Here is a 26,020-nt window from a genome sequence, read left to right as displayed (position 1 = left end):
AGCACTCAGAGCGAACAGGCTCTTTGTTACACGGCGCAGCCAGAAAAAGAAAGCCTTCAGTGTCGCTGAAATCAGTGGTACCTTTTTTCACTAGTCTGTTCACGCTTTAATCGTTTGCTTTCCAATGTCGCGAATTCGCTTTACACTGTTTTGACGCCATGTACTGATTACTAAATCAAGCATGGATGCAAAGAATGAAGACATGTTCTCAACTGTCAGGAGTTTCTGGTCAAAGTGGTTGTCATCACTATGGGCACCCTGTGGGAAGGGAAAGGCAGCGTGGACATACTACTTCCAGCTAGCGTCCAACAATTCCTTTTTTCTCATTTTCTCACCAATGCTGTTGGGAAAATAACCCAAGCATAGTTGCATTGAGCTGTTTAGTCGCTGGGATTTTGAGCTCGTTCGAGGTCTTTGATTTAGATTTTCACACAGCTCGCACTACCGGCACAAAATGGACCAAATTCTACCTTTTAATTATTGGAGACATCGCAAAATATTGAATAACTGTCCCTAAGACTATTTTGATACAAGCTTTTATTTGAGCGTACAACATCTAGCGTAATGTGCCGATAATTCTTTGTTATACCTTCACAATTTGGTAATGAACGGGTAAACTGTACTCTTCATTGTCTTATCTTGGGCAAAAGAATGACTGGAGGCGTGGCAAGACTCTCCCGGTATTTGCAAGGATCCGTAGAGAACATTCAGAATGGAGAACAGCTGCGAATAATTTTTACGCGCCTAAGAAATCACATGTTAAAAAAGTTAAGTTCTCTTAAATTGGTTCATTAGCTTCTTTTCTACTCAGCCTAAGCAAACAATGCTTTTTGGCAGCCCTAACATTAAAGTAAATCCGCGAATGTATACAAAATATCTGCCACAAAATAAAATATTATACATCACTGAATTCTAATTGATGCATGCTATTCAAACATTGGAGACGCATATTGAGCATTCAGCAATGGAACTGAGACTAAGATTAGCAGACATAATATTCGCTCTACGTAAGCCATAACAAAAACATCAACAAACTGCGTGAAAAACCGAGCAAGAACATGGAAAAAAAAAAGCAACCTTCAACATTGAAAAAGCGATCAGTTATACATCTGCAAAAATAAGCACCATTTTTTACTATATTTTCATTTCGTTTAGCAATTCCTAACTTCTTCACGTAGTCCATAAAATATCTCAGCCACGTAATATCCCGTTATTATGTTTGCTTAATTTGTAAGGCTCGCTGCTTGCTGAATGAAGAAATCACATGCGATCAGACCACAACAAAACAATCCCGAAATTTCCAGTAAACCAAGCCTACTATATTTCTCCCCCTTGTTAAACGGCTGTAGCAACGTTTTTTATGTTATACCCTCTCCTATTCTTCTAATTTTTCTAGTTACGGTTTTCGTTTTGTAATCAGAGCAAGAGAGAGAGAATGAAAAAGGAAACGCAGGGAGGTTAACCAGATGTGAGTCTCCGGTTTGCTACCCTACACTGGGGATGGGGGATAGGGGTTAGAAAGATGACATAGAGAAAAACGCAAAAAAAAAGAACGTGCACACATGGAGAAACACACACACACACAAGGCGTTCCAGTTAAAGTCTTTCACACAGGCCGGTAGATTGTAAGAAGCGCAAAAGCGCTTGCACGGCCTTCTTCTGCGACGGTAGGTCCTTTCCAAGTTGTAGAATTCTTTTTTCGGATAGCGGTTGGTCGTCCAGTTGGTCAAGTTCGTGGCTAAGGCATGCCCTCTGTGGACTGTACTGCGGGCAGGAGCACAATATATGGCCAAATTTGACAGAGCGCAAAATATGGCCATATATTTTGTCTCTTGTAGCTAACGGAGAAAGCTAAGAGCATAAGCCTGCTAAGGTTCTTGGAGAATAAGGTCTCTGACCTACTCTAGCTTTTTGGCAGCCTCTTCTTATGCCGCACGACAAGTCTTCGTATTAAAAAAAAGAATGCGTTGTGTATGCATAAATGCACCGTAGTTTTGCCTTTAAAGTTGCACATCACCGCAAAAACAGCCCTAAGTCTATCATACCTTTAATGGGGGGGGGGGGGGGTATTCAAAGGAACTGGGACGACGCGAGCAGTGGTGAAAACAATCGGAGATTGATAGCTCAAGCACGGACACACACGGTGACCGCGTGCTGCTGAAGCGCATGTTCATCTTCGTCTTTGTAACGTATGTTCGTCGTCTTCTGTACAGTCGCCCCAGGGAGAAGAGGAGCCATCCTGGCGACTTACGGCGACGGTAAGATGGCGGGGCTCTAGAAGTTTGAGGCGCTGTACATGAACTGAAGCGCGTCCGCAGCGGCGGAGATCGGTAAGCTGCGTGAGAGGTTCGACAACGTAGTTAACAGGAGAGGTGCACTCCACGACGCGGAATGGGCCGTAATACTTGGCAAGAAATTTCGATGCCAGTCCAGGGGTACTTGTCGGTATCCGGAGCGATACAAGGGTGCCGGGATAGAAGCGCGGTGTGGTGTGATCGGGGTCGTGGTGGGATTTCTGGAGATGTTGGGTGTCCGACGTGAGTGAGTGGGTGATTTGGCGGCAGTCTACTGCGTGTTGCGCGGCTTCCCAAACGGAGGTATATTAGGACACGTCAGGTTGGTAAGGTAGAATGGTATCTATTTGAGCAGACAGATGACGGGCGTAGGGAAGAAAAAAAATAATGATTCGCGAATGCGAAATCAAATAGAGGGCGTTACCTAAGTTGTTTTAGTTATACTTTCGACTACTTCGGATACCAAGGTGTAGATCACGAAACGACGATTCGTTTGGTACCACCTGTACTCCTCGGCGACCACTGATTTACCGGTCGCGGCCCTCCGAAGGTCGCCCCCATTACGGTTTCGAGGACCAAGGGTCGTCGGTACGAACAACTCACACACACCAGGCTTCAACTCGACAAACAACTTTGTGCTCGAACCATACCGATTTGTTTGCTTCCACTCCGAACCCTCTGCTCCAAACGGGTGGGCCACAATTTTGTAACCAATGACAACCCCCAGCGGTACCCGTCTCGGCATCCGCTCAGACAATACATATATAGCGGAACGCCACCACGTGCATGAAGTAAACCGACCGCCGTGCTGGCCCAACGACTGCGCGTGTTCACGTGGTAGGTGTCACATTTTGCTGACGTGAGGGGGGAAAGGGATGGGAGGGGAGGGCACAACCAATTTTAATGGCCGCCATCTTGGATTCTAGAAACAGAAACTATTCGCCATTTCGTCCCCTGACGCCATATTCATATAGGTATTCGTTTTTAGACAAGGACAGTTGGAAAACTTACCTATAACTTGCACCCGGGAATCGGCCCAACTTCCGTTGCCGCTTTGATCTCAAAGAGATGCGAGTGCCATCTCTAGGGTTTTGACAGTGCCGCGTTAGCTTTCTTTGTTTTATCCAACGCTATCTAAAAACGTTGCTCAACGTTTATAGATAAAGGCAATTGGAAAACTGCGGACCCGGAATGGTTGCCGCCTAGGCGGTGGCGCTGCGGTCGCTTTGGGATGGGCGCGTCGTCTGCTTCTTCCAGCTTGAGGAGCGTCAGCAGACGGTTTTCTCGCGTGCGTACAGAAACGTATTGATTGTGAATACACACGTAAGTTGCGCGCTCATCTCTTTTGTAATAATGAAACAAGACGGCTTAGTAACATTTATAACCATTACCTTAGCCGGGCACGTCGGAGACGCGTTGGCAAACAGCTTATCACATGCGTACTAGATAAGCCCTCAAGAAGTAAAGCTACAACCGCCTGGTGTGGCGGTTGTGTTTGTGGCTGCACATTTCTGCGGTTATCGCTAGCAAAGTCGTGATCATCAAGTTTCATGAGCAGTGTTTGTTTGCAACGCGGAGGATTGTATGGTCTTTGCACTATGTACAGATTCTACAATCTAAAGATGCATCTTCCTCAGGAACAAAAAAAAAGTAAAATCATTGCAGATGCTTATACTGTGCGCGGAAATATTTAATAGGCTTAAAATTTACGATAATGCAATATGATGTACAGTACTCACGGATTGAAATAGGACATTCGGAGCGCTAGCCTTGCAGTGCCACGCAGGCATGTGGTAAACCACAGGCCGGCTCATTGGCTACTGGAAGGAACAATTCTGCTTTGTAGATGTTCTCCCTCTCGCGCCATACCACAATGCACCACCTTGGTTCCATGAGCGTCTGCGGGCGGCGCTCCATGAAGCGACGGCCACGCGCTCCGAATGTCCTATTTCAATCCGTGAGTACTGTACATCATGCAAAGTATCAAGGAGGGATGTCAGTTCCAACCACAAGCCGGAACGGTCACAGGGCTCAGAATCTTCACTGCTTAAGGAAGCGCCACTTCTCTTTCCTCTGTAGATTCTTGAACATCATCCGTTTTATTGTTGCGCCCCCCCCACCCCACCTCTCCGTTAGCCTCTTTTTCTACTCTTCTTTCTGCGCATTGCAGAGGCAGTACCGATCTTAGCTGTACGTGAGAAGATTGTGAAGTGGGCAAATTAGTTTTCATGTTTACCTTTCTGGCTTTCTTGGATGTACGCCCTGTGAAGAGAATCCCGCAAAAATAAACTAATTTCTTGAATGCATCTGAAACGCAGGAACAGCATTTGCTTCTTTACGCAAAATACTGAACCAGGTTGTAAAGCAATTAAACTCAGTACTATACTGATGAATACTAAGCTGCATAAGGCAGGATGAACAGGTACAGCTATCGTAGCACCGGCCAGCTTTTTACAGGTGTTATGTGCTGATACTCCCTTCCGAAATCACCATAGCAGTTCACCAATTCGGCTGTGCAGTAAACTGAATTTCACCGAGAAAAAAGCGTAACATTACAAGGAAGTGTCAACAAACCGGCCCTAGAATAAGCACGGAGCAGCTGACTTCATCGTGAAGACTTAAGATAAGCGTGAGCGCTGCCATTGTTAATTAACCCGGGAATTGTCAATGTAACTCCTTTTAAGCCAAGCGTATTAAAAGTCTCGGGAGAAGCTTTCTGTTTGACCTGTTAGGATTGCACTTACCTCCAATAGCGGCACAGGTAGAAGCGTAGCCAGTTCGTTTCTCCTTTTGATTTTTCCAGGCGTCGCACGGTGCCGTATGTCATCTGAGGCCGCTGCATATTTTATGCAATGGTGAGCAACAAGAAGCCAGAATCATCGAACAGCACGGGCAAGAAAAAAAATCTGACGAAGCTACGCACTAAAATGACTTTCACTGACATGCCTCTTGTTCTGACACACGCTCTAAACTAATGCAAGATGGTTAGCTGCTTCAGGCTTGCGCTTCCCTTTTGAAATGAAGCTATAAACTATAATTCGTAGCGAGTCGCGCGTGCATGTCCGCAAAGCCTACGAGACAATCTAGTAAGATAACGGTTTTGTATTTTTAACATTGGTCCAGTCGAGAGCGGAAAGGAATGCTATGGGAAACAGGTGTTGATAATATTACATCAAGAAAAAAGTAGAACAATATCTACATTTGAAAGCAAAAACTGCCCTTAAGAACAAGTACTCATCATAGTGCGAACGCGGAAAAGACTAGGACAGCTGAGCACAGCAAACTTCTCATCGAAGGCATCTATTCATATGAGAAAATAAAAATAGCCAAGAGCGCTCCAAACGTCGGAACTTCTTCCTTGAGCCTCTGCCATGGCCTGAATGCCACTTCAGACACAGCATAGAGTGTGGAGGTTGTTGAATCCCTAAATAGTGCAAACAACGAAAGGACACTGCACTTATCAAGTTACAAAGTTTATCATTTGCCTCTTCAAGGTTCAGATCAACTGAGCGCGAACCTGATTCTGAACCCTCATGGGACAAATAAAGCGGTCTGCAGGGTTTGCTAACGCGACGACCTTCCGCATAAACATAGGCGAAAATACCGGATCTAAGAGAGGAATTAGACGGGCCTGTTGGTACATGAGGTACCATAGCGCAAAACAACGAAAGGATAAGACAAGCTCCTGTGTCTCATCGCTTCACTTTTTTGTACTATGGAACGTCATGTGGATTACCCACAGGCCCGAGCTATCACCCTTGCAGCTGGTGCTTGACATCAAATTAGCAGCGCAAGAAAAAAGGCAAAGAAGACAAAGACACTAGCGCTACTCATCGCTAGTGCCTGTGTCTTCTTCTCTGTGTATTTTGTAGCGCTGCTGATTTCATGTACAACAGTCGATGCAATTGATATGATAGATACCACAGACAATTTTCTCCATAACGGATAACGCCTACAGTCACGAGAGGCAATACACTGAAACATGATAAGCAAGAAACTCTCTCCCTTGTACAAAAAGGTTCCTCAAGCTTGTTCTTCCACGATGTCATAACACCCACTACCGCATTCAATATTGAAGAGATACTGACGACAGCTACATCTTGTTTTTTGTTTAGTAGAAGCGACTTCGGTCGCGTTTTCTGGATATGCCTATACTTTTCCGGCAGCAAAAGACACATGAATTATTGAGGGAAATACATGATTTAAAAATTTTGGCTCGAATCGACTTAAATTCGTGCTTCTACAGCAAAAAGGTCTCTGTGATCGTCGCCTGGAAGCTAATGGCAGTTTATCCTAGCCTCTGTAACCCGCAGCCAAAAAACTCCACTACCACAGCATATTTGTGAAATATGCCGCTGGTTGCGACGTCTGTATTTTATTTTTAGGCGTCTTGTATGCTTCAAAAGTTTTCTTTTAAGTAAAAGAAGCGTTATTTATTAAAATGCGCTTATCTATCGATTCTCTACACTTCAGTTTCTCTTCAGTGTCCCTTTAATGGACGTTAAACACTGCAGCCAAAAAGCAAGCCACACCAGATGGCACGTTAGAGCCACAGGAGCCCCGCTTCAGAGCCATACTTTTTGCCACGAAATTAAGGCTACACTTGCAGCTCTTCTCCGTGTAAGCTGCACAAGTGCCCAGAAAATTTCTTTGTTGTGTATTAACTGCTTCATCCATTTTCGTGGCCACGGAAAAATACTACTGGTCATTTATGAGGCACGAGAGATTCAATATAGCATTATCGCAAGCTTACACAAACTTCAGGATTGGCATTATGAGATTCACGAGTATTTTGTAACTACGCAAACAGGCGAAGATCCGTGTTCTTAATACAGCATCACACCCTAAGAAATTACTTTATTTAATCATTGGCAGAAATACCCGGACCAAACCTGAGGAAAAAGAAGGTGTCCACGGCTAGGTGAGCCTTGGCCACCACTGTCACAAAAGGTGTGTCGAAAACAAGACTGGAAAAATAATGGTCACTCAATGTACGACGGGAGAAGTCGTCAGGGTTACCTCCAAAATTAAGGAAAAAAGAAAATTAGTTAATGCTTTAGGTAAAGTAGCAAACGTCTCAAACTTTCCTCGTGTATATTAATGAGCGCGCCATGAAATGATGTCTGCCAACTTTCTCTTTGTAAAAGATTGCTAATCTGCTACAATTCGACCAATCCGCTCCACAAATCATGGCGTCTAGTTCCTAAAAATACAAAAACAACAAACTCTGGAAAAAGTTCTTCACTGCGATTTCCGGGCCCATACTAAATACCATGTAGCGAAGAAGCGGATAAAGCCGGCAGCGGGAGGGGTTGGGGCGGAGTTCCATATTCGTTACAGTCACCCATGCAAAATAATAGGCGATGACAGAAGCTCTATTGGTTTGCGACCTCGAAATACTGTCTTGATTTCCTTTCAGTCTCAGGCAGCTTCCACTTGCTTGCCACTTCATCGAGCTGCCTATAGACTTTTTTCCCGGCCAATTGGTCGACAGGTTGCCATGCAAAAAAGCTGAGAATCGGCTGCCATAGTTGATATAATACGTGTACCTCTGAACACTTTGTTTTCCAGTTGGACGTTATTGTCATATGAATTTTATCGTCATCATTTTCTCTACTAGGGGGCGTCCAATATCGGAGAACATGATATATAAGAGAAAAGGGGACAAAGCTGACGTCAGTAACTACCGTCCCATAACAGTGACATCTGTGGTTTACAGGGTGGTGACGCAGATCATAAAGGACAGATTGCAGGCTTGGGTGGAGAACGAGTGGGTGCTATGGGAGGTATAAAATGGGATCCGGAAACAAAGGAGGTTGGAGAACAATCTGTTTTTTATTGACGCAGTGTATAGGGATTGCTGAAAAGGAACACAGGCCCCTATGGCTAGCATTTCTGGATATTAAGGGAGCCTACAACAACGTTATTAAAAAGTATCTATTGGACATACTGGGCACATTGGATGTGGAAGGTGGAGTAATTAATCTTTTAAAAGGTATATATAAAGGTAACAGAGTGCTTATAAAATGGGAAAAAAATGTTTCAGAGCCTCTAGAGATACAGCGGGGGCTTAGGCAAGGATGTCCTCTGTCTCCTTTATTGTTCATGTTGTACCTGCAAGGCTTGGAGACCAAGCTAGAGAGGCGCGGACTAGGCTTCAACCTTTCTTTTTTCAAGCAAGGAGAATGGATTAAACAGTCATTATCGGGACTAATATACGTCGATGATATAGTGCTAATGGCTGACAACAAGGAAGATTTGCAGAAGTTGATATATATATGTGGTACAGACGCAGATAGATTAAGTTTCAAGTTTAGTAAGGAAAAATCTGCAGTCACGATATTTAATGATGAGGGCGGCGAGCATAGAATACTGGAGTTCACGCTAGAAGTAGTGGATGAGTACAAGTATCTTGGGGTGTGGATAAATAACGGTGCTGAGCATCTGACAGAGCATGAAAAATATGTAATGAATAAAGCTAGTAGGAATGCAGCTGTCATTAAGTATAGGACACTGTGGAATTACAATAGGTATAAAGTGGTAAGAGGGATCTGGAAAGGGGTGATGGTTCCTAGCCTGACTTTCGGTAATGCGGTCCTGTGCATGAGACCAGTTGTTCAAGCAAGGTTAGAAATTAAACAACGTTGTGTAGAGAGGCTAGCTTTGGGAGCACATGGCAATACACCAAATCAGGGAGTACAGGGTGATATGGGATGGTTGTCGTCCTAGAGCAGAGAAGCTAGCAGTAAGATAGCATTTGAGGACCGATTGAGAAAATTGGGGGAAAAGTAGTCGGCTAGGAAAGATTTCAGACATCTGTATATAAGGAATGTTGACACGAAATGAAGAAAGCGAGCTAGAAAATTGACAAGGAAAAATCTGGACACCAGTAGGGGGGCAAATCAGCAATTATCGGTGAAGAAAAATGTTAAAGAAACAGAGAGAGCTCTGTGGAAAACACGGATGCTGACGAAATCAGCACTGGGAACATACAGGATTTTTAAGCAGGAAAGTGCCAAAGAAAATATTTATGATAATTGTAGGGGAAGCTTTTTGTTGTTTGAGGCCAGAACTGGAGTTTTGCGGACTAAGACATATAGAGGCAGTTACCACGACATAGACACGTGCGTTGCGTGCGGAGATAAGGAAACGGCTGAACACTTGATACTTTTCTGTAAAGGGCTTCACTCTACAGTAGAAAGCAGCGGCACTGATTTATCCAAGGCATTGGGGTTTAACGACAGTGAAAGGAAAGTAGATTTTAAGCGGGTAGGAGTAACCAAGCGAGGTTTATCTGATTGGTGACTAAAATCAAGACAAGAGTAAAATTGTATAAGTCATGGCTAGGTGGCTTGAGCCACCGTCCGATTTAAAGGGTTAAGCCGTATCCATCCATCCATCCATCCATCCATCCATCCATCCATCCATCCATCCATCCATCCATCCATCCATCCATCCATCCATCCATCCATCCATCCATCCATCCATCCATCCATCCATCCATCCATCCATCCATCCATCCATCCATCCAAACCACGCCCACCGATCTGCAGTTGCCTCCGCCAGCGGCACCCACTGTCACCTTACCCACAAATTTCTGGATTTGATCTTTCCACCGGACTCTCTTTCGTCTCTTGCCGCACTTTCCTACTCCCATATTTCATTCCCTCAACCTAACTGACCATCGAATATCTCCTCTTCACGTCATATGTCATTTCCATGTCATTTTTATTCTCTTGATTTCAGCTAAGATATCCCGTTTATCCGTACCTTCTACTGAGCACATCGTCTGTTAACTTATTTACCCCTCCCCCTTTTCCTCTTTATGTCCTGTTTTACTGTGACAAGACTAACTCCAAGCATCAGTGTTAGCCTCCATAGGAAGGAATCGGCAAAATACAGCGATTATATGCTTCCGTTTTGAGGCGCATGGTAAAGCTGTTACTTAAAATCTAAAGGTGCCTATCAAACGCAGGCCACACAGTTATTAATCTACTACCTGTTTAAAAATTGTCATGCATGTGTATTATGTATATATGCAGTTATGCAGTTATTATGCAATTCTTTTTATTTGCTGTCAGTTGTCTGAGGAACTTCCTTTAGTGCTACAAGGTGCTTTTTGAGCCACAATGTCCTAACACGGGTATCTAAATTTCCTAACGCGCAGGGCATTTAAGGATGCAGCGATCATACAGTCTCACAGAGAGTTGGTCGGCATAAGCCTGTAGAGCTCGGCTGTGAAAGTCTGCCCTGGAGCTCACAAAAAAAAATCGCTGGCGGTTTAGCAATACTAAGCGCGAAATATTGCGCAACAGCAGGTCACGTGACACGTGTTACTTGGTGTAACGTGGCGGGTCATGGGACCTACTGACGCCATCACAATCTGCCCACCGTGGCAGGTGGCAAATGACTCATCGGACTGTCGCAACCTCCCTGCCGTGGCAGGCGGAGAACAAATTGATGATTGGCCGAGAGGCCACATAACCTTTTAACTTCATCTGCTGATTCAGCCATCTGATCTCGAAGCGTCCCGTCTGACCAGCGACGCTTCAACTTCGGCACTGGACACGGAGATGGTTTCAAGTTAGACGGAGTGCCGGAAGGCTGACTTTGTGATAAGTCTCAGCGAGTCTGGCTCGGCTTCCCGTGCATTTCAATGACGCTTTCCAGGCCATTCGTTCGGCAGTGTGCCGTGCAAAGGAAGCTTTCGCTCCTCACCAGGGTTAACCAAAGTTTAAACATCAGCTAATTTTTTCAGGTTGAGATGACAGCCACGTACATGAAAGCTCTATTGAGGTGTCCACTGACCCAGGGAGTCCGTAATGTTCTTTCCTTGCCTCAAAATTAACGGAGTCTACAACTTTTTCAACGCCAACACCAATGAACCTAAGAAACGCCGGCGGCCTATTGCTCCAGTGCTGCGTTTCTGCCAAAAAGTTGTAAACGCAAAGCGCAAGCAGCGCACATATCTTTCACTACCGTCACATAGCTGAAAGCGCGATTGAGGTGTCCGCGGAGCCAGGGAGCCAGTTATGCGCGTTTCCTTCGATTCCGTGACTTTTGCGCACAGATTTAAGCTGATAACGGCGATTTGGAATGAACAGCGCGAGAGTGTTGCATTTTAACACGAAACGTGATCGGCTCTGAGATAGCATTGTGCTCTCGTGCGGTGGCCAGCGAAGCTGATCGGTTCGTGCCACCACGGTCTCTAAACCGAACAGCGGCAATATTAACACGACAGTGTTATCGAGCTCGTGTCGCGGGCTAGGCCACTTGACCTTGTGGCGTCATCATAACCAGCACACCGAATTGTGAGAAAACTGCCTACCGAGGCAGGTGGCAGTTCACTTAAGGATTAGTCGCGAGAAGCTGCTACGAAGAGCAACCTGGATGGCACAAGTCCCACCGGTGACATTATCTGACATCGCAGGGCAGTGGCGCATCGCTTAACCGCTGCACCATTGCTCCCGGAGCGGTGTGAGGACTCCCAAGGTTCTATGAATGTTTAAGTAAAGGGTGCTCAATCCGGCATATATGAGCATTAACCCATTATTTCGTCATATTTTTAAGCGGAGAATAAGTGTTCCATCCAACTTTTATTAGTTTATTTCTACAGGTATCTGAGAGGTCGTTTAGAACTTGTAAACTACCTCTGCGAGGCTTCAGACCCACCTTACATTTTGAAGGACGGCTAGTGTTCTTTCGAATTAAACTTGATTCAAAATCCGCTCTGGCTTGCTCCTAGCGAAACTTTCATGAACATTAATGACTTCTCAGAACTTCAGAATTTTTCTATAACTTGCTGAAGATGTAAAAGACGATGACAGTTGCGATTACTCATCATCATCATCAGCCTGATTACCCACTAAGGGCAAAAGCATTTCCCATGTTTCTCCAATTAACCCGATCCTTTGCTCGCTACGCCCACCCTGTGCCTGCAAACTTCCTAATCTTCCTAACTTCCTAATCCTAAACTTCCCTCTCATGATCCGGAGCAGCGGTCACTGCCTGCCCTAAGTGGACGTATTCCTTTACCATTTCCAGCACCTCACTGCCACTTGTGAACTGCTGTTCCCTTGCTAGTCCGTTGAATGTTACTTTTGTTTTCTGCGTGCTAATGTTTAGACCCACCGTTCTGCTCCGTCTGTCTAACTCATTGATCACAAACCAATAAACCAAACCAATTTTTCGATAACTATGCTCAAGCTTCACTGCGCATAAATCACGTAGTTCCAAAAGCCCCATAAACCAGCGGGTGTGGAAGAGTACTATGGCCAGCATGCTGAAGACACGCAAGCAGTGTACGACTCTGACGGCGTCCGCCTGCTTGGTGTTCGCTTCGTTCGTCCCGAAGAGCTTGGCTCCATTCACCAGTAGAGGGCACAGTAGGAGGCCGCACTCTTGCTCTCATCGACACGGCTGTCGTTTGCGGTCAAAAGAGATAAAATTTTCACACATGTGGTGAATATGCATTATACGATCTAGCATCACGCTTGATATTGTCCGTACTCTCGACTTGGAAAGCAAGAGGCGGGAGGAGATATGCCCCCCCAAACGGCACTTCGCGTTTACTGCCCCAAACCAGAGACCTCCATCGTGCGTTCCATTTAGCTTTTAGGCAAATTTGTACACGTGTAAAGTCTGTTTACTAGGCATGTTGCACTTATTTTAAATAATGGAATTCCCTTTTAACAGTGATGCTGTTCTTCGTCGAGGCTTTCATAGACGCGGGCGCAGCGGTGTGGAGAGGGCACAGCCTAGCAAGGGGGGAGAGCAAGCGCCAAGCGCAAGTGCAGAGTATTGGGGAGAGAGGGAGTGGGTGCCACGTGCAGGTTGGCGCAGCCAAGGTGCGGGTGGGAGAATGCGTCGAGCGCAGGTAGGCGAGGAAAGGAGAAGAGGAGAGGATTCGGCCAAATGGAGAGCGCGTGCCCTACAGATGGTTCGGAGGAGCGCACATATATAGACGAGTGCGCTTGGCGGTCATTTCTCGAATGTTCGGGAAATGGCTAAAGTCACACGCTCTCCGTAAGTAGAAGCCGCCCGCCGGGAGCATCAGCGAGAGTTTGCGCGTGAACGCGTGCATGGCGTCGTCGGGCGACTCCAGAAGCCCGCCCGAGGGATACTCAAGCCGTGCGCCAGCGGCGGGCGGAAGATGTGAGCTTCGAGCGAGAGAAGCCAAACGCTACGCAGCTTCGCTGTCAGCATGAGCGTTCGCGACGAGAAATTCAGGGAAGCTGGGCTATTTTTTCTAGTCATAGCGAGTTTCAGAAAAGGGCGACCCTATCGGTTAGGAGAATGAATTAAGGAATAGCGGGGCACCAGCGCCCCATACCCAGAACGCTAACTCAAGAGGCATTAATGTTCTGCACATGTTTGGTGGCGCCCCCGCTATTTCCATATCACCCTTAGCGACAAGGTTACCCCATTGTAAAACTTCCAAAAAGCAAATAGTTGCCAGCTTGCTATTAAACACATGAAACGCCGTTCCTGAACGGTCCCTCCTCTTCTATCACATGAAAATTTGCCTGCTGCTCCCTGGGGAGAGACTTGTTTTATCAATAAAAATAACTTCCGTTTTAAACAAAGGAAAAGACGACATTCAATACAGCCTTTTTAGCTAAGTGCATGAAGAAAGGGCGGCACAACTATGCGTGACTGCCCAATGATAGGGTCCGCTGCCCGCACAGTGGTCAACCTGTATAGATTCCACTCTGCTAATGAAGCAGGAAGCAAAAGAAACTGTCATGGAGTGAGGAGCTGTTTCATGAATAAATCCTCTTTCAGAACCCCTGTTAAGATGTAAGCCTGAGGTAGCTGGCCCTTACGGTGTAGAGTGAGTTGAATATTCTGTCGTTGTCATATTTAAGCTATACTTTATTCGCGCTCTTTATATATATCACCTTCGGCAGAATTTGTCGCTTAATTCATCGTGACTTCAGTTTTGAGTTAAACAGATAATTCACATACATTAAATATGACTTTAAAAATTCTCTGTCTCAAGTCTCCACCTCCGCCTAAGAGATCGGGAGCAAAGCCATTATTTTCAAACGATGGCCTCAGGGCATAATATGAGAATTAGGAAACGTTAAAACAACAGCGGAAAAAGAAGTGGTAAAATTAGATAGTACATTTCTTTAGAAAAGGGCTTTAGTTCTGCTTCATCCTGACAGGGGGCTTTTAATTTGTGCAGTTAATTAAATAAAGCCGAAGTAGGCATGATACCTTTGCCCAAGCAGTTCAGTGGCGACGCTTTAGACGGCGCTTTTGTTGTAGGCGCTTTTTACGAGCGCAGGATCTTTGTGCAGACGTCATAGGTTGTCGCTACTATCACTGTTACGACGAACGCAGCAACAACCAACCTGAAATAAGCAAATATCGAAGTATTAAGTAAACTACCATACAAACTCTCTTTGGTGCCAGGACTGTAGTCCCAAGTACTGTCCGCGATTAACCTTAAGGAGGCAAAGCAGCTCCGTGGTTAAGGTTCTGGGTTTTTCGCAACCCATGGTTCTTCAACGTGCATCCAAACATCTGTCGACAACACCTTTGGCAGTTGGCCCCAATTAGAATGCAGGCGACGAGTGCTGGGTAGAAACCAGGACACTGGGTTCAGCAGCCGAGCGCCGTAATTTTATGGCTTTCGAGATGAGGCCTGTTTTGGAAGCAATGACCTCGGGCAAAACTACGTAAGAAAAATAACACGTGGTTGTCCCAGTCGCACATAGCCGACCCTCTGAGATCTGATGCGAGCAATTTATTTTACAAAAGGATATAGTAGCTCTATCTCGTAGCAGCAGAACGTAAGGCTCAAGCTCTTCTTCCCATTTGATATAGATCTGCGCACCGGCTTGGAAGTTTCCACTTACCCACAGACTTCCGGGATTAGTTTTGGAGAGCAGAGGTTTCACGGCTGCGCACTAATGTTTTCCTAATGTGAAATACAGCGGACGAAAACTGTTCTAGGAACAGTTTTATGTAGACAACGCCACGTAGACATTATGTGGTACCATGTACACGTTATGTAGTTGTGAATAAACATTTTTTTGTTTGTCGAATTTAATAGTTTTATATTGTTGTTTGATTTCTGGTTCAAATTAGATACAAATGGCTGTTTTTTTTTTTCGGGCTTTCCTTATCGCAAATTATGCATCAACTGGCACGAAGGATGGCAAATAAAAAATGAAGAAATAGCGCTTAATCTTGCGAATTTATGAGCTTCCAAAGAACACGCGAATTTACTTGTTTCGGAATTCTTTGAATGCAAAGGAACTTTTTTACCTGGAAGCTACTGTAGCGACTACATTTTTTGTTCTCTTTGTGTGCCTCTTAATTACAAAAAAAAGAGTAAAGTTCTGAAAACTCATATTTCGGCTGCTGAAAAAATAAAATTATTCAACAAATAAATCACATAAAGTGGCAAAAACAATTAAATTATTCTTTGCTAGAACCCGACTTTTCTCAAAGCGAATTGTTTTCTTCTACTATGCGGCTGTAAAGAACGACACAACTAAAACTACAAAACCTTTCTCCCTCCCTAAGGCAGAAAAATAACAGTAATATACAAGTACCTATCGTTGATTATCATACTACTCATCATTAATTCCTTTTATCTCAGAGTTTGCGCAATCTTTAATCAAGTTATTATATAATTTGTTACACGTAACCACTTTAAATGCATTAGACGTGCGATCAACGCTAGATACTGCGTACGGGTGAACCACTACATAAATTAAGGCAACTGTAATATACACGGAAAATAATAACCTATTTTGAAGATGTTAACATAAGCTAAACATGCCACTAAAATAACGAAAACATCAATGATTGCCAAATCAAAGTGCGTAAAAACATACCGAAAATATACACTTTCAGCTCACTATCATTAGCAGCAGTGAAAACAATTGGCCCAAATTTTGTAACCTATTTTGAAGATGTTAACATAAGCTAAACATGCCACTAAGATAACGAAAACATCAATGATTGCCAAATCAAAGTGCGTAAAAACATACCGAAAATATACACTTTCAGCTCACTACCATTAGCAGCAGTGAAAACAATTGGCCCAAATTTTGTACATTGCAACCACGGCACGCGATCTTGCAATAGCTTCGGTGCCTGCTTTAAAAATGAACCTTTGAAAACCATGAAGCAAAACAAAACGTAGTGTGAAATATTCTCTGAACACTTCCTTCTCTTTTTCTCACCAGCTGTAGCCACGTATTGAGGTTGACATCATCCTACTAACATCATCATAGGCCGACTTAAAAACAGGTATTGATGTATGCAAAATAAGCATTTTTGGCTGTAATCACAATTTTCAGCGATTGCCAATTATAATATTATGTTCAGAATTTTGGCACCAAACGGCGCTCTATTGTGTTATGTCATGACCGAGATGGCAATTTCGCTCTTTAGCTTTTCATCATGGGCTTTCACGAGTGTGCGCACGTTATTTTCGGGTTGGGTTATTTCTATTGCACATGTTTGCAAAACGGCAAGAGACGCTCATGAAAAACATACGTCAACACAACTGCAGGGACGTCTTCTATGAAAGGCTCTCTGGCCACAGTTGGCGTCAATACCCACCCCAGCGCATTCAATGTCTCGCAGATCTATCAGAAACGAAAATACCTCATCAACATTCAGAATTTCAAAGCGATGGCATTCTCACAATTTGTATTCGGCTTGGCATGTAAGGAGTTAAAGTTAAAATCGAGAGTTGCCTTGTTAGCGAAGTGAATTCAAACAAAACCAACCGTAGGCGGTGGCGGCCGATAGTTAGGCCAACAGATGACATTAAAAAGTACGCTCTCATAACTTGGCCCCGCCTGGAGCAAGGCAAGCTTGTAGCAGCAGCAGCGGCCTTACGCAGCAGGAGCAGCACCAGCCGCCGAAAAAGACGCCTAAGTGCAGCCGAATTGTGCTCCCTCCTCGTGCCGGTGTCACGCGCCGTTCGGCTGCACGCCGTCATACGTTCTTGCACTTCAGCCAGAGAATCAATCATTTCCTTCATCGTGCCGGCCTCATACTGACTGGCGCGACAAACTGGTTACTCCAAACGTCCGCTCGAACACCCGCTCCCACCATGGCCAACGCCGACGACAACTCCTCCGCCATGCCCGGTGGCGGACACTTCAGCGCAGTTTCTGCGCTGTCCCTTCGCCTTCCCCAGTTCTCGCCGGCCGATCCTCAACTCTGGCTCGCTCAAGTCAACAGCCAGTTCACTAAGGCCACATCCCCACCCAAGAGCAGAAGTTTCATCACGTCACTGCGTCGCTACCACCTGAGATTGCCGCCGAAGTCCGCGACCTCCTCATAACTCCGCCCGCCTCGGCACTGTTTGACACGTTGGCTCCTGAGCTTATCTAGCGAACAGCCGTCTCGGAACATCGCCACTTGCAGCAGTTCATCTCCTCCGAAAAACTGGGGGACCGCAAACCAACACAGTTGATGCGGCGGCTCCAGCAGCTCCTGGGCGACAAGGCTGCCACCTTCGACCAAGCCTTCCGGCGTGAGTTTTTCCTTCAGCGCTTGCCGTCGTCGGTATTCCTGGTGCTTGTGCCCGCCCAGGGGTTGTCTTTGGAGAAGCTCGCTGAGCTGGCGGATTCCGTGATGGAAGTTTCCTACTCCACCATTTCTCTCGGCGCAGTTACCAGCCTCCCACCCCGCCATCATCTCTTCCCTCCCGCGTGGACCTTCAGAGCCTCCGTGACGACTTCTACTCCCAGATCACACGTCTCTCCGACCAAAGCGCCGCAGTGTCAACCTCCCGATCTCTTTCGCCTTTCCGTCACCAGACCTCACCTTGCCGACGTAATGCTACCCCACATCTACAAAGCAGTGAGTGCTGGTATCACCACATCTGTGGTGAAGCAGCGCGTCGGTGTACCCCTTCCTGTCACTTCCAGGGAAACTTCGCACGACGCCACTAGAAGCGGCAAGTGTTGTCACCCCGGAAAACAGCCGCTTATTCTTCATTCGCGACCACAACTCGGGACCCACAACTCGGGCCTCTGTTTTTTCGTCGACACCAAAGCAGAGGTGAGCGTCCTCCCCTGCAGCATTACATCCTCACCTTCTCGCCACACTGGCCCATAGCTACAAGCCGCAAACCACCCACTACGTACCCCATCGCAAACCCCATCGCTACGTAAGGCGAACATGCTCTCACACTCAATTTTGGCCTCCGACCTGTGTTCCGATGGGTTTTACTCGTCGCGGACATACGTTACCCAATCCTCAGTGCTGATTTCCTGCGCCACTACAATCTGCTGGTCAACATGCACAGCAAGTGTCTCGTGGACGCCGCGACGAACCTCTCTGTTCAAGGCCTCCGTCTTCGAGAACCGCTTGCCAGTATACCCAGCCCACACCAGTCGGCTTACGAGATTCTCCTGGAAGAATGCCCTTCTCTGCTCTGTCCTTCTAACTTCTTGCTGCCCGTCAAATATCAGGTCACGTATCATATTGTGACTACTGGCCCGTCCACACACGCTCGAGCCCGTCGCCTTGCTCCACACCGGTTACAGAGCGCCCGCCACGAGTTCGAACACATGCTGGAGCTTAGCATTATCCAACCTTCATCTAGCTCATGGGCGTACCCTCTACACATGGTACCGAAAAAATTCCAAGGGCATTGGTGCCCTTGTGACGATTACCGCGCTCTCAACAACGCTACCGTTCCGCACCGTTATTCCCTACCTCACATCGCCGATTTTACCGCCGCACTACATGGCGCCACAATTTTCTCTAAAATCGATATCGTCAAGGCCTGATACCAAATCCCTGTAGAACCATCCGATGTACCCAAAACTGCAATCATCACACCATTCCGCCTCTTCGAATACCTCCGCATGCCATTGGCCTCCATAACTCGAGCCAGACATTTCAACACTTCGTGGACACAGTTACAAGGCGTCTCCCTTTCTGCATGGCCTACATTGATGACCTCCTCGTACTCAGCCGCGGTACGGAGCAGCACTTGCAACACCTCCGGCAGCTTTTTCAATGTCTCTCTGATTACGGCCTGATCATCAACAGAGCAAAATGTGAATTCGCCAAAGTCGGAGCTCGATTTCCATCGTCACCGTGTCAAACGCTTCGCCATCTGGCGTTTCCCATCAAAATTCCAGGCCATTCAAGACTTTCCGCAGCCTGCCTCAATCCGCAAGCTCCGTGAATTTCTCGGCCGTATCAATTTTTATCGCTGTTTCATCCCTCACTGTGCTGCACTCCTCAAGCCATTGACGGATATGCTTCAAGGCAAGAAAACAAACCCCGCACAACGGACGTGGTCTTCAGCTGCTCTGGATTCTTTCCAGGCTGCCAAAGCGAAACTATCCGACCTCGCTCTCCTTGCCCATCCGCGCCCTGATGCGCCCCTATGCCTCATGACCGACGCCTCCGACTCCGGCGTTTGAGCTATGCTACACCAGCTCGTGGATGGTTCTTGGAGCCCTCTACACTTTTTCTCGCGCAAGCTTTCCGGTGCCGAAAGCCGCTACAGTACTTTCGGCTGTGAACTTGCTGCCATGTACCTGTCCGTGCGGCATTTCAAGCACCTCCTAGAAGGTCCGCAGTTCCACATCGTCACCGACCACAAACCACTTATTTTTGCCATCAAATCGGGGAGCGGTTAATTCTCGCCCCGTGAACTTCGCACCCTATCATACGTGGCAAAATTCACGACTGACATCAGACATGTGCAAGGTCTTGATAATGCCCCGGCGGATGCTCTGTCACAAGTTGCTGCTTCCCTCGCCTCTGTTGCTTCATCACCGAAATTCGACTCCTTCGTCTTTCTTTGCGTCCGTGTGTTTTTTTCGCTCTTTTCGTCTTACAATGCATTGCCAACTAGCCCGCACCCACACCTTACTCTACTTAGCCGCCCTCGCAAAAGCGCAGCAACATGACTCGGAAGTTATGGATCTTCGCAAGAACCCTCGTTCACTGGTTCTCCGGGAGATTCTCCTCCCTTCGTGCCCCGTCCCTATCATCTGCTACACTTCGGCCGGCAATCCGGCACCCTTTGGTCCCCTCTGTCTTTCGTCGTCTTGTTTTCTACGCCCTCCACGGCATGTCCAATCCCGGAATTCACGCCACGCAGCATCTTCTCACAAAACGTTACGTCTGGCCCGGCATCAAAAAGGACGTGCGCGCCTGGGCCCGTGCCTGCCCGGCTTGCCAGCAGTCTAAAAAACTCAGCGACACACGACCTCGCCCTTCGGCTCGTTCCCTCCGCCGTCAGCCCGTTTTGACAACGTCCACATCGATACCTTGGGTCCCTGGCTACCTTCCGCTGGACAGTCGTATCTTCTTACTTGCATCGATTGGTTTACTCGCTGGCCCGAAGCGTACCCTCTGCCTTACACTGCCAGTGACATCATCGCCAGAATCTTCGTCGCCGGCTTAGCCTCCCGGTTTAACCTCCCAGGCTTAGCCTCCCAGTTTGAATCTTCACTTTTCAATAACCTGATGATTTTACTTGGAACTTCCAGAATTAGAACTACTGCTTACCATTTCATTGCGAACGGTATGATCGAACGCTCGCATCGTTCACTAAAAACATCCCTCAAAGCCCAACTCGACACCACTCAATGAACTGCCTCCCTCCCTACCACTGGTTCTGCTCAACCTCCGTACTACGCTGAAACAAGATTTGCGTTGCACTCCGGCAGAGCTTGTCTTCGGCTCACCCCTGCGTCTTCCTGGTGAATTTTTCGAATCTACCAATTCGGCTCTACAAGCCCCGACCCTGCCGATTACGTGACGCAGCTATGCTATTTTTGCCGTCATTTCAGAGCGCACATCTCCAAAGCCAGTCTCTACCATCTTCACATGTTCCATCCAAACTAGCGACTTGCACGCGCGTTTTTGTTTGCCGAGACTGTTCGCAAGCCGCTTCAGCACCCCTACGACGGTCCCTTCCGTGTACTCGAAAGAACTTCGAATTTCTTCATCGTTGACATTCATGGGCGCAGACACCATTTCAATCGACCGCTTGAAGCCAGCCTTCACAGAGGACGCCCCGCCCACTGGACCTTCATTTGTGCTTTCTCTGCCGCAACCGGCCGGCGGCGGCCTTCCTCCGCCATTTTTCCCTGCCGCTCCTCAAAAGTGTAAAGTATCGTTCCAGCTCCCAGTTTCACCGGACTCCTTCACTGGGGGGGGGGGGGGGGGGGGGGAAGGGGGAGCTACTGTAGCAGCAGCAGCGGGCTTACGCAGCAGGAGCAGCACCAGCCGCCGAAGATGATGACGCCGAAGTGCAACCGAACTGCGCTGCCTCCTCGTGCCGGCGTCACGCGCCGTTTGGGTGCACGCCATCATACGTTCTTGCACTTCAGCGAGTAAATCAATCATTTCCTTCATCGTGCCGGCCTCATACTGATTGGCGCGCGAAGCTTAATCAAAGTCGATTCTGAAATGCCTTTGTCCTGCAATGCATGAAGCCAGGGTTGAACTTGACGATGAGATTTATCGGCGTAATATAAGCTAGGAAAACTGAACTTAGCAACGATGAATTATGGGAATCATTATGAGGTGATGTAATTTTGTTTAAATGTGAAATTGTTGACAGCGACAAATCGATACGTCCGAAAATAAAAGTACACAACGCGTATCTTGGCAGTATGCATCTAGAAGCGCTAAATAAGGACGGCAGATTGGGCGAGTTGGTGTCCCATGGTAACAAGAAAATTCAAACAGCGCTAGACAACAGGAACAGAAAGAGGAGGAGAAAAACACGGCGCTGAACTTACCCTGGAAATTTCATCGCCGTGTTTGTCTTGTCCTCTTTCTGGTCCTCTTGTGTAGCGCTGTTTGAATTTTCTTGTTATTATAGAAGCGCTAAGTTTCGAAGCTGACATAAATGCTAGCTATGAATGCAGTGAGGGTTACAGAAATCACTGAAGAGACTGAATTAATGGCCAGCGAGTGGGCAACGTTGGATAAGGACCAAACGAGGGTTCCCATTTTTTCAGCTGGAACTAAAATGAAAAACTGCGCTCGGTAAGCGTGCATGATTTTAAACACTTACCTCTAGTGGCCCGTAAGTGTGTCGGATTTCGTGCTAACACTGGAAAAACCACATTGTTGGAGGCCGAGTGGGAGACAGAGTGGCGAGCTTGGATGTAAGGCTTGAATACTTCGTCAGAGGTGGAGATACAGAAGGAATAAATGCCTATGCTTGAGCTTTTAAATACACTGACTTAACATGATTGATGATAAGGATGATGGCTATGACATGCGACATAAGGGCAAGCAGGAGGTAAAAGCATTAGTATTTTTTATTCAGAGCATTGAGAAGTTTTTGAGGCTAATGTAATTTCCTGCTTTATAATATTTTCAGCCGCTTGTTTCGTACAGCTTTGCTCAAGCACAAAGAGCAAAGTTTTCCAAGTTGAGGTCGTGAAAATATCGGTCATTTAACCACTGTGGAGCGACCAATCCAAGTTACTGTCAAGACGCTGTCGCTAGTTATTCTAAAGCGCCATCGCTGCTTGGTTCGCGTACCGGCTCTGGCGGCAAGAGTGACTGCTGCCAAAGCAAGCCTGGCCGATATATAGTAAGAACACTAACGCATGGGCGCCCTTTTATTGTACTACATTGAAAAGTACTATATCGGAGAGTACTATAGATTGAAGAGTGTCTTCGCACAAACGTCTTCAGGAAAGTGTCAGTTACATCTGTTCCAGAAGTTGTACCACTAACCATGTTTCCGTTATTTTTCACCACACATTTCTTTCACTCGCCAACCCAGGCAGTAAGTCAGGCACAGCTTTTCTAATACTGATACGTGGGGTTTAACGTCCCGAAGGCTCATATGGGCCATGAGGTGCGCCACGTTGGAGGTCTTCGGTTTAATTTAGACCACCTGGAGTTCTTTCACGGGCGCTGACATTGAACAGCACATGGGCGTTGCTGCATTTCACCTCCATCCAAAGCATCTGAACTGATGGCAACATTCATTCACTTAGTTTCCTTATTATAGGATTTCTAGCAGCGTTTGTAACATTTGATTTTAATAAATAATTTGCCTTGTGTGCACAGCCTTCTGATGTTTTGTGAACACTGAACTTCGCCTATAGATTCCACCTTACAGTTCTTGCAGAATATGTGTCTCAGCTAGGTAGCTCATAGGGCCAAGATAGGAGCAGCCAACAAGAGAAAAATACAAAGAGATGGTACACAACGCGGCTTGGTCGTCTAAACGTCGTGTCGTGTCTAATCTTTGGGCTTGGTTTAGATGGCTGTTGGTGCCTGTTTTTGGAGTTTTGTCAAGTCAGACTGTGAAGGTCTGTGGAAATAACCGCGTGGCCTGCAATATATGTTTTGCATCATCATTATCAGCCTGCAACGCCCACTGCAGAAGAAAGGCCTCTCCATTATCTTTGCTATTAACCCTGTCCTGTGCCAGCTGGAGGCGATCATATCCCTGCAAATTTCTTAATCTCATCTGCCCACCTGACCTAATTTTTACCCCGTTTCCTACGCTTGCCTTTTAATCTATCCCGTTACCTTTAGCGACCATCGCTCATCTTGCGTTCGCATTGCGTGCCCTGCCCAAGCCCATATCTCTTCTTTACTTCGGCTAGGACCTCATTATACGCGTTTGTTCCCTAACCCACTCTACCCGCTTTGACAGTTTAAGAGTTTGATACTTTGACAGTTAAGCCGCTCCCCCAAAATATTAATTGGAAGTATAAACAGGGTAGGCGTGAAGCCTGGACAAAGTTTATTAAAAATTTCTACGGGAATAAGACAGGGATATAGTACGTGGATGCAGCAAGTCCAACCGAGCAGGGAATCTGGCGCATTGCGGTGGTGCACGAGGCAAAACAGGTGAATGGGCTCTCGGTAAAAACTAGCAACGCACTAATGTTAGAGGAAGTGGCGTTTGCACTGGCCGCCACCTACTCTGATACAGCGTACATAATAGTGGACTCGCAACAGGCCTCGCAAAATTTCGTGCGGGGTAGGATATCGCCACTCGCCCGCAGAATAGTGTTAGCAGTTGGAAGCGATTCGGATTTGTCGATTAGTAAAAAACAGATAGTATGGGTGCCTGGTCACGAGGGTGTTGAGGGGAATGCGACCGCTCACGCGGCTGCCCAACTGTTAGTTCCCCCGTGTTGAACTCATTCCCCCTGCTCTGCCACAGCGATCACACCAATCACGCTAATCTCTTAGGCGGATATTAAAACCATCTACACCTCTGCAGGAGGGCACTCCCGGGACGCGCCAAGGGTCCCGACAGAACCGAGGAGTGCCATTTTAGACGGCTCCAAACCGGCTCTTTCTTAAATCCCGCCGGACTAAAACACGTGGACACTACATTCACGGGCACTCACGGGCAGGTACAAATTCTGCAGGCAGTATGCTCACCTATACCACATGGTGTGAGCCTGCCAGCACAATACACATATAGCCGTTATAAGCCAGCCAACTAGTGAGGGCTGGGAGGCGACCCTCTCCATCTTGGACCTGTAGGCCTAGTCGGCCCTCGTCTAGAGAGCACGGGCAGCAGCGGCGGCCAATGGCGTCCCGGAATAGGGACTGCCACCCAACGCAACAACCATCCTTACCTCCCATTCTATTTTAGTACAGTTGAACAATAAACGCTTTCTCTCCTCCTCCTCCTCCTCTTGAATTTAAGTTGAACCCTTTTCGTTAAACTGCATGTTTCTGCCCTATATGTCAGTAACGATAAGACACACCCGTTATATACTTTTCTCTTAAGAGATATTGCCAAACTGCAATTCATGATCGCAGAAAAACTGCCAAATTCGCTCAACCCGATTTTTAATCTAGTTTTTTCACTCTCGTGGTACGGATTTCCAGACGTTACCTTCCTTAAGTAGACGGATTCTCTCACTAATTCCAGCGCCTCGCTGCCAATTGTAAACTGCTGTTTCTTTCCGAGACTGTTGAAAAGTACTTTCATTATTTGCATGTGAATCTTTACACCCATCGTACTGCTCTGCGTGTCTAAGTCGTTATCATGCACTGCAGTTTATCCCCTGAGTAAGTTAGCACAGCGATGTCATCAGCGAATCATAGATTACTCATGCATTTTGTAACTTAGAATATTATGCCGCACACGTTCCCCAAAGAACATAGGCTGTTTATTGGAACTCACACAGACTGGCTACTTCGGTTATCTCTCGCTGGCTGCAGGAGGATGGCACGCAGAGTCCAAGGCGAATTTTCTTTTTGAGGATATGCCCGCAGAGCGGGTGCAGTATACCCTAGGTAATCTCCACTGAAATAAATATCAGCAGCTTTATATCAGTATTGCCCACTGATCATTTGTAACTTTCCAGAAGTTGATTTTAAAAAAACCTATGGTTTTGGTGATAAATTTACTCTCAACTCCCTGTCACAAAACAAACAATGAACACATGAGCAACATGCCACAAAAGCTGAAAAATATGAAGCCGAAGAAAAGAGAAATTGCTGCTGGCTGAACATATACACTGTAATCAAAAGGAGTAAAAAGGGAGTAAAGCTGTCCTCTAGCGCACACCCTTTACATAAAGGGTGTGCGCTATAGGACAGTTTACTCTTTTTTACACCTATATAGGTGTATTTGTGTTTAGAGTGTAATATATAAAGAACTCCCGTGCGTCGATTTATAGCCTGAAGTGGGGCACAGATATTAAACCAGGGGTAAATAAAATACACAATATAAAAATACATCCCAAATCAGGAAGTAGCCATCAATAAAT

At 46.5% G+C, this 26,020-nt stretch overlaps 1 protein-coding gene across 1 annotated transcript in view; it reads right to left on the bottom strand.

Moving 5' to 3' along the window:
• Positions 1 to 26,020, bottom strand: part of LOC144124608 (uncharacterized) — a 165,344-nt gene that overhangs the window by 93,173 nt on the left and 46,151 nt on the right. Inside the window, exons 5-6 of the mRNA XM_077657399.1 lie at positions 5,039 to 5,130; positions 4,531 to 4,556 (exon numbers count right to left, since the gene is read on the bottom strand). Of these exons, the coding sequence (XP_077513525.1) occupies positions 4,531 to 4,556; positions 5,039 to 5,130 (118 nt within the window). The remainder of the gene's footprint in view (positions 1 to 4,530; positions 4,557 to 5,038; positions 5,131 to 26,020) is intronic.

The sequence above is a fragment of the Amblyomma americanum genome, chromosome 3, assembly GCF_052857255.1.
Source record: "Amblyomma americanum isolate KBUSLIRL-KWMA chromosome 3, ASM5285725v1, whole genome shotgun sequence".
NCBI lineage: Eukaryota > Metazoa > Arthropoda > Arachnida > Ixodida > Ixodidae > Amblyomma > Amblyomma americanum.
The sequence above is the reverse complement of the archived record's forward strand: the minus strand, read 5'-3'. Positions and strand labels throughout refer to the sequence as shown.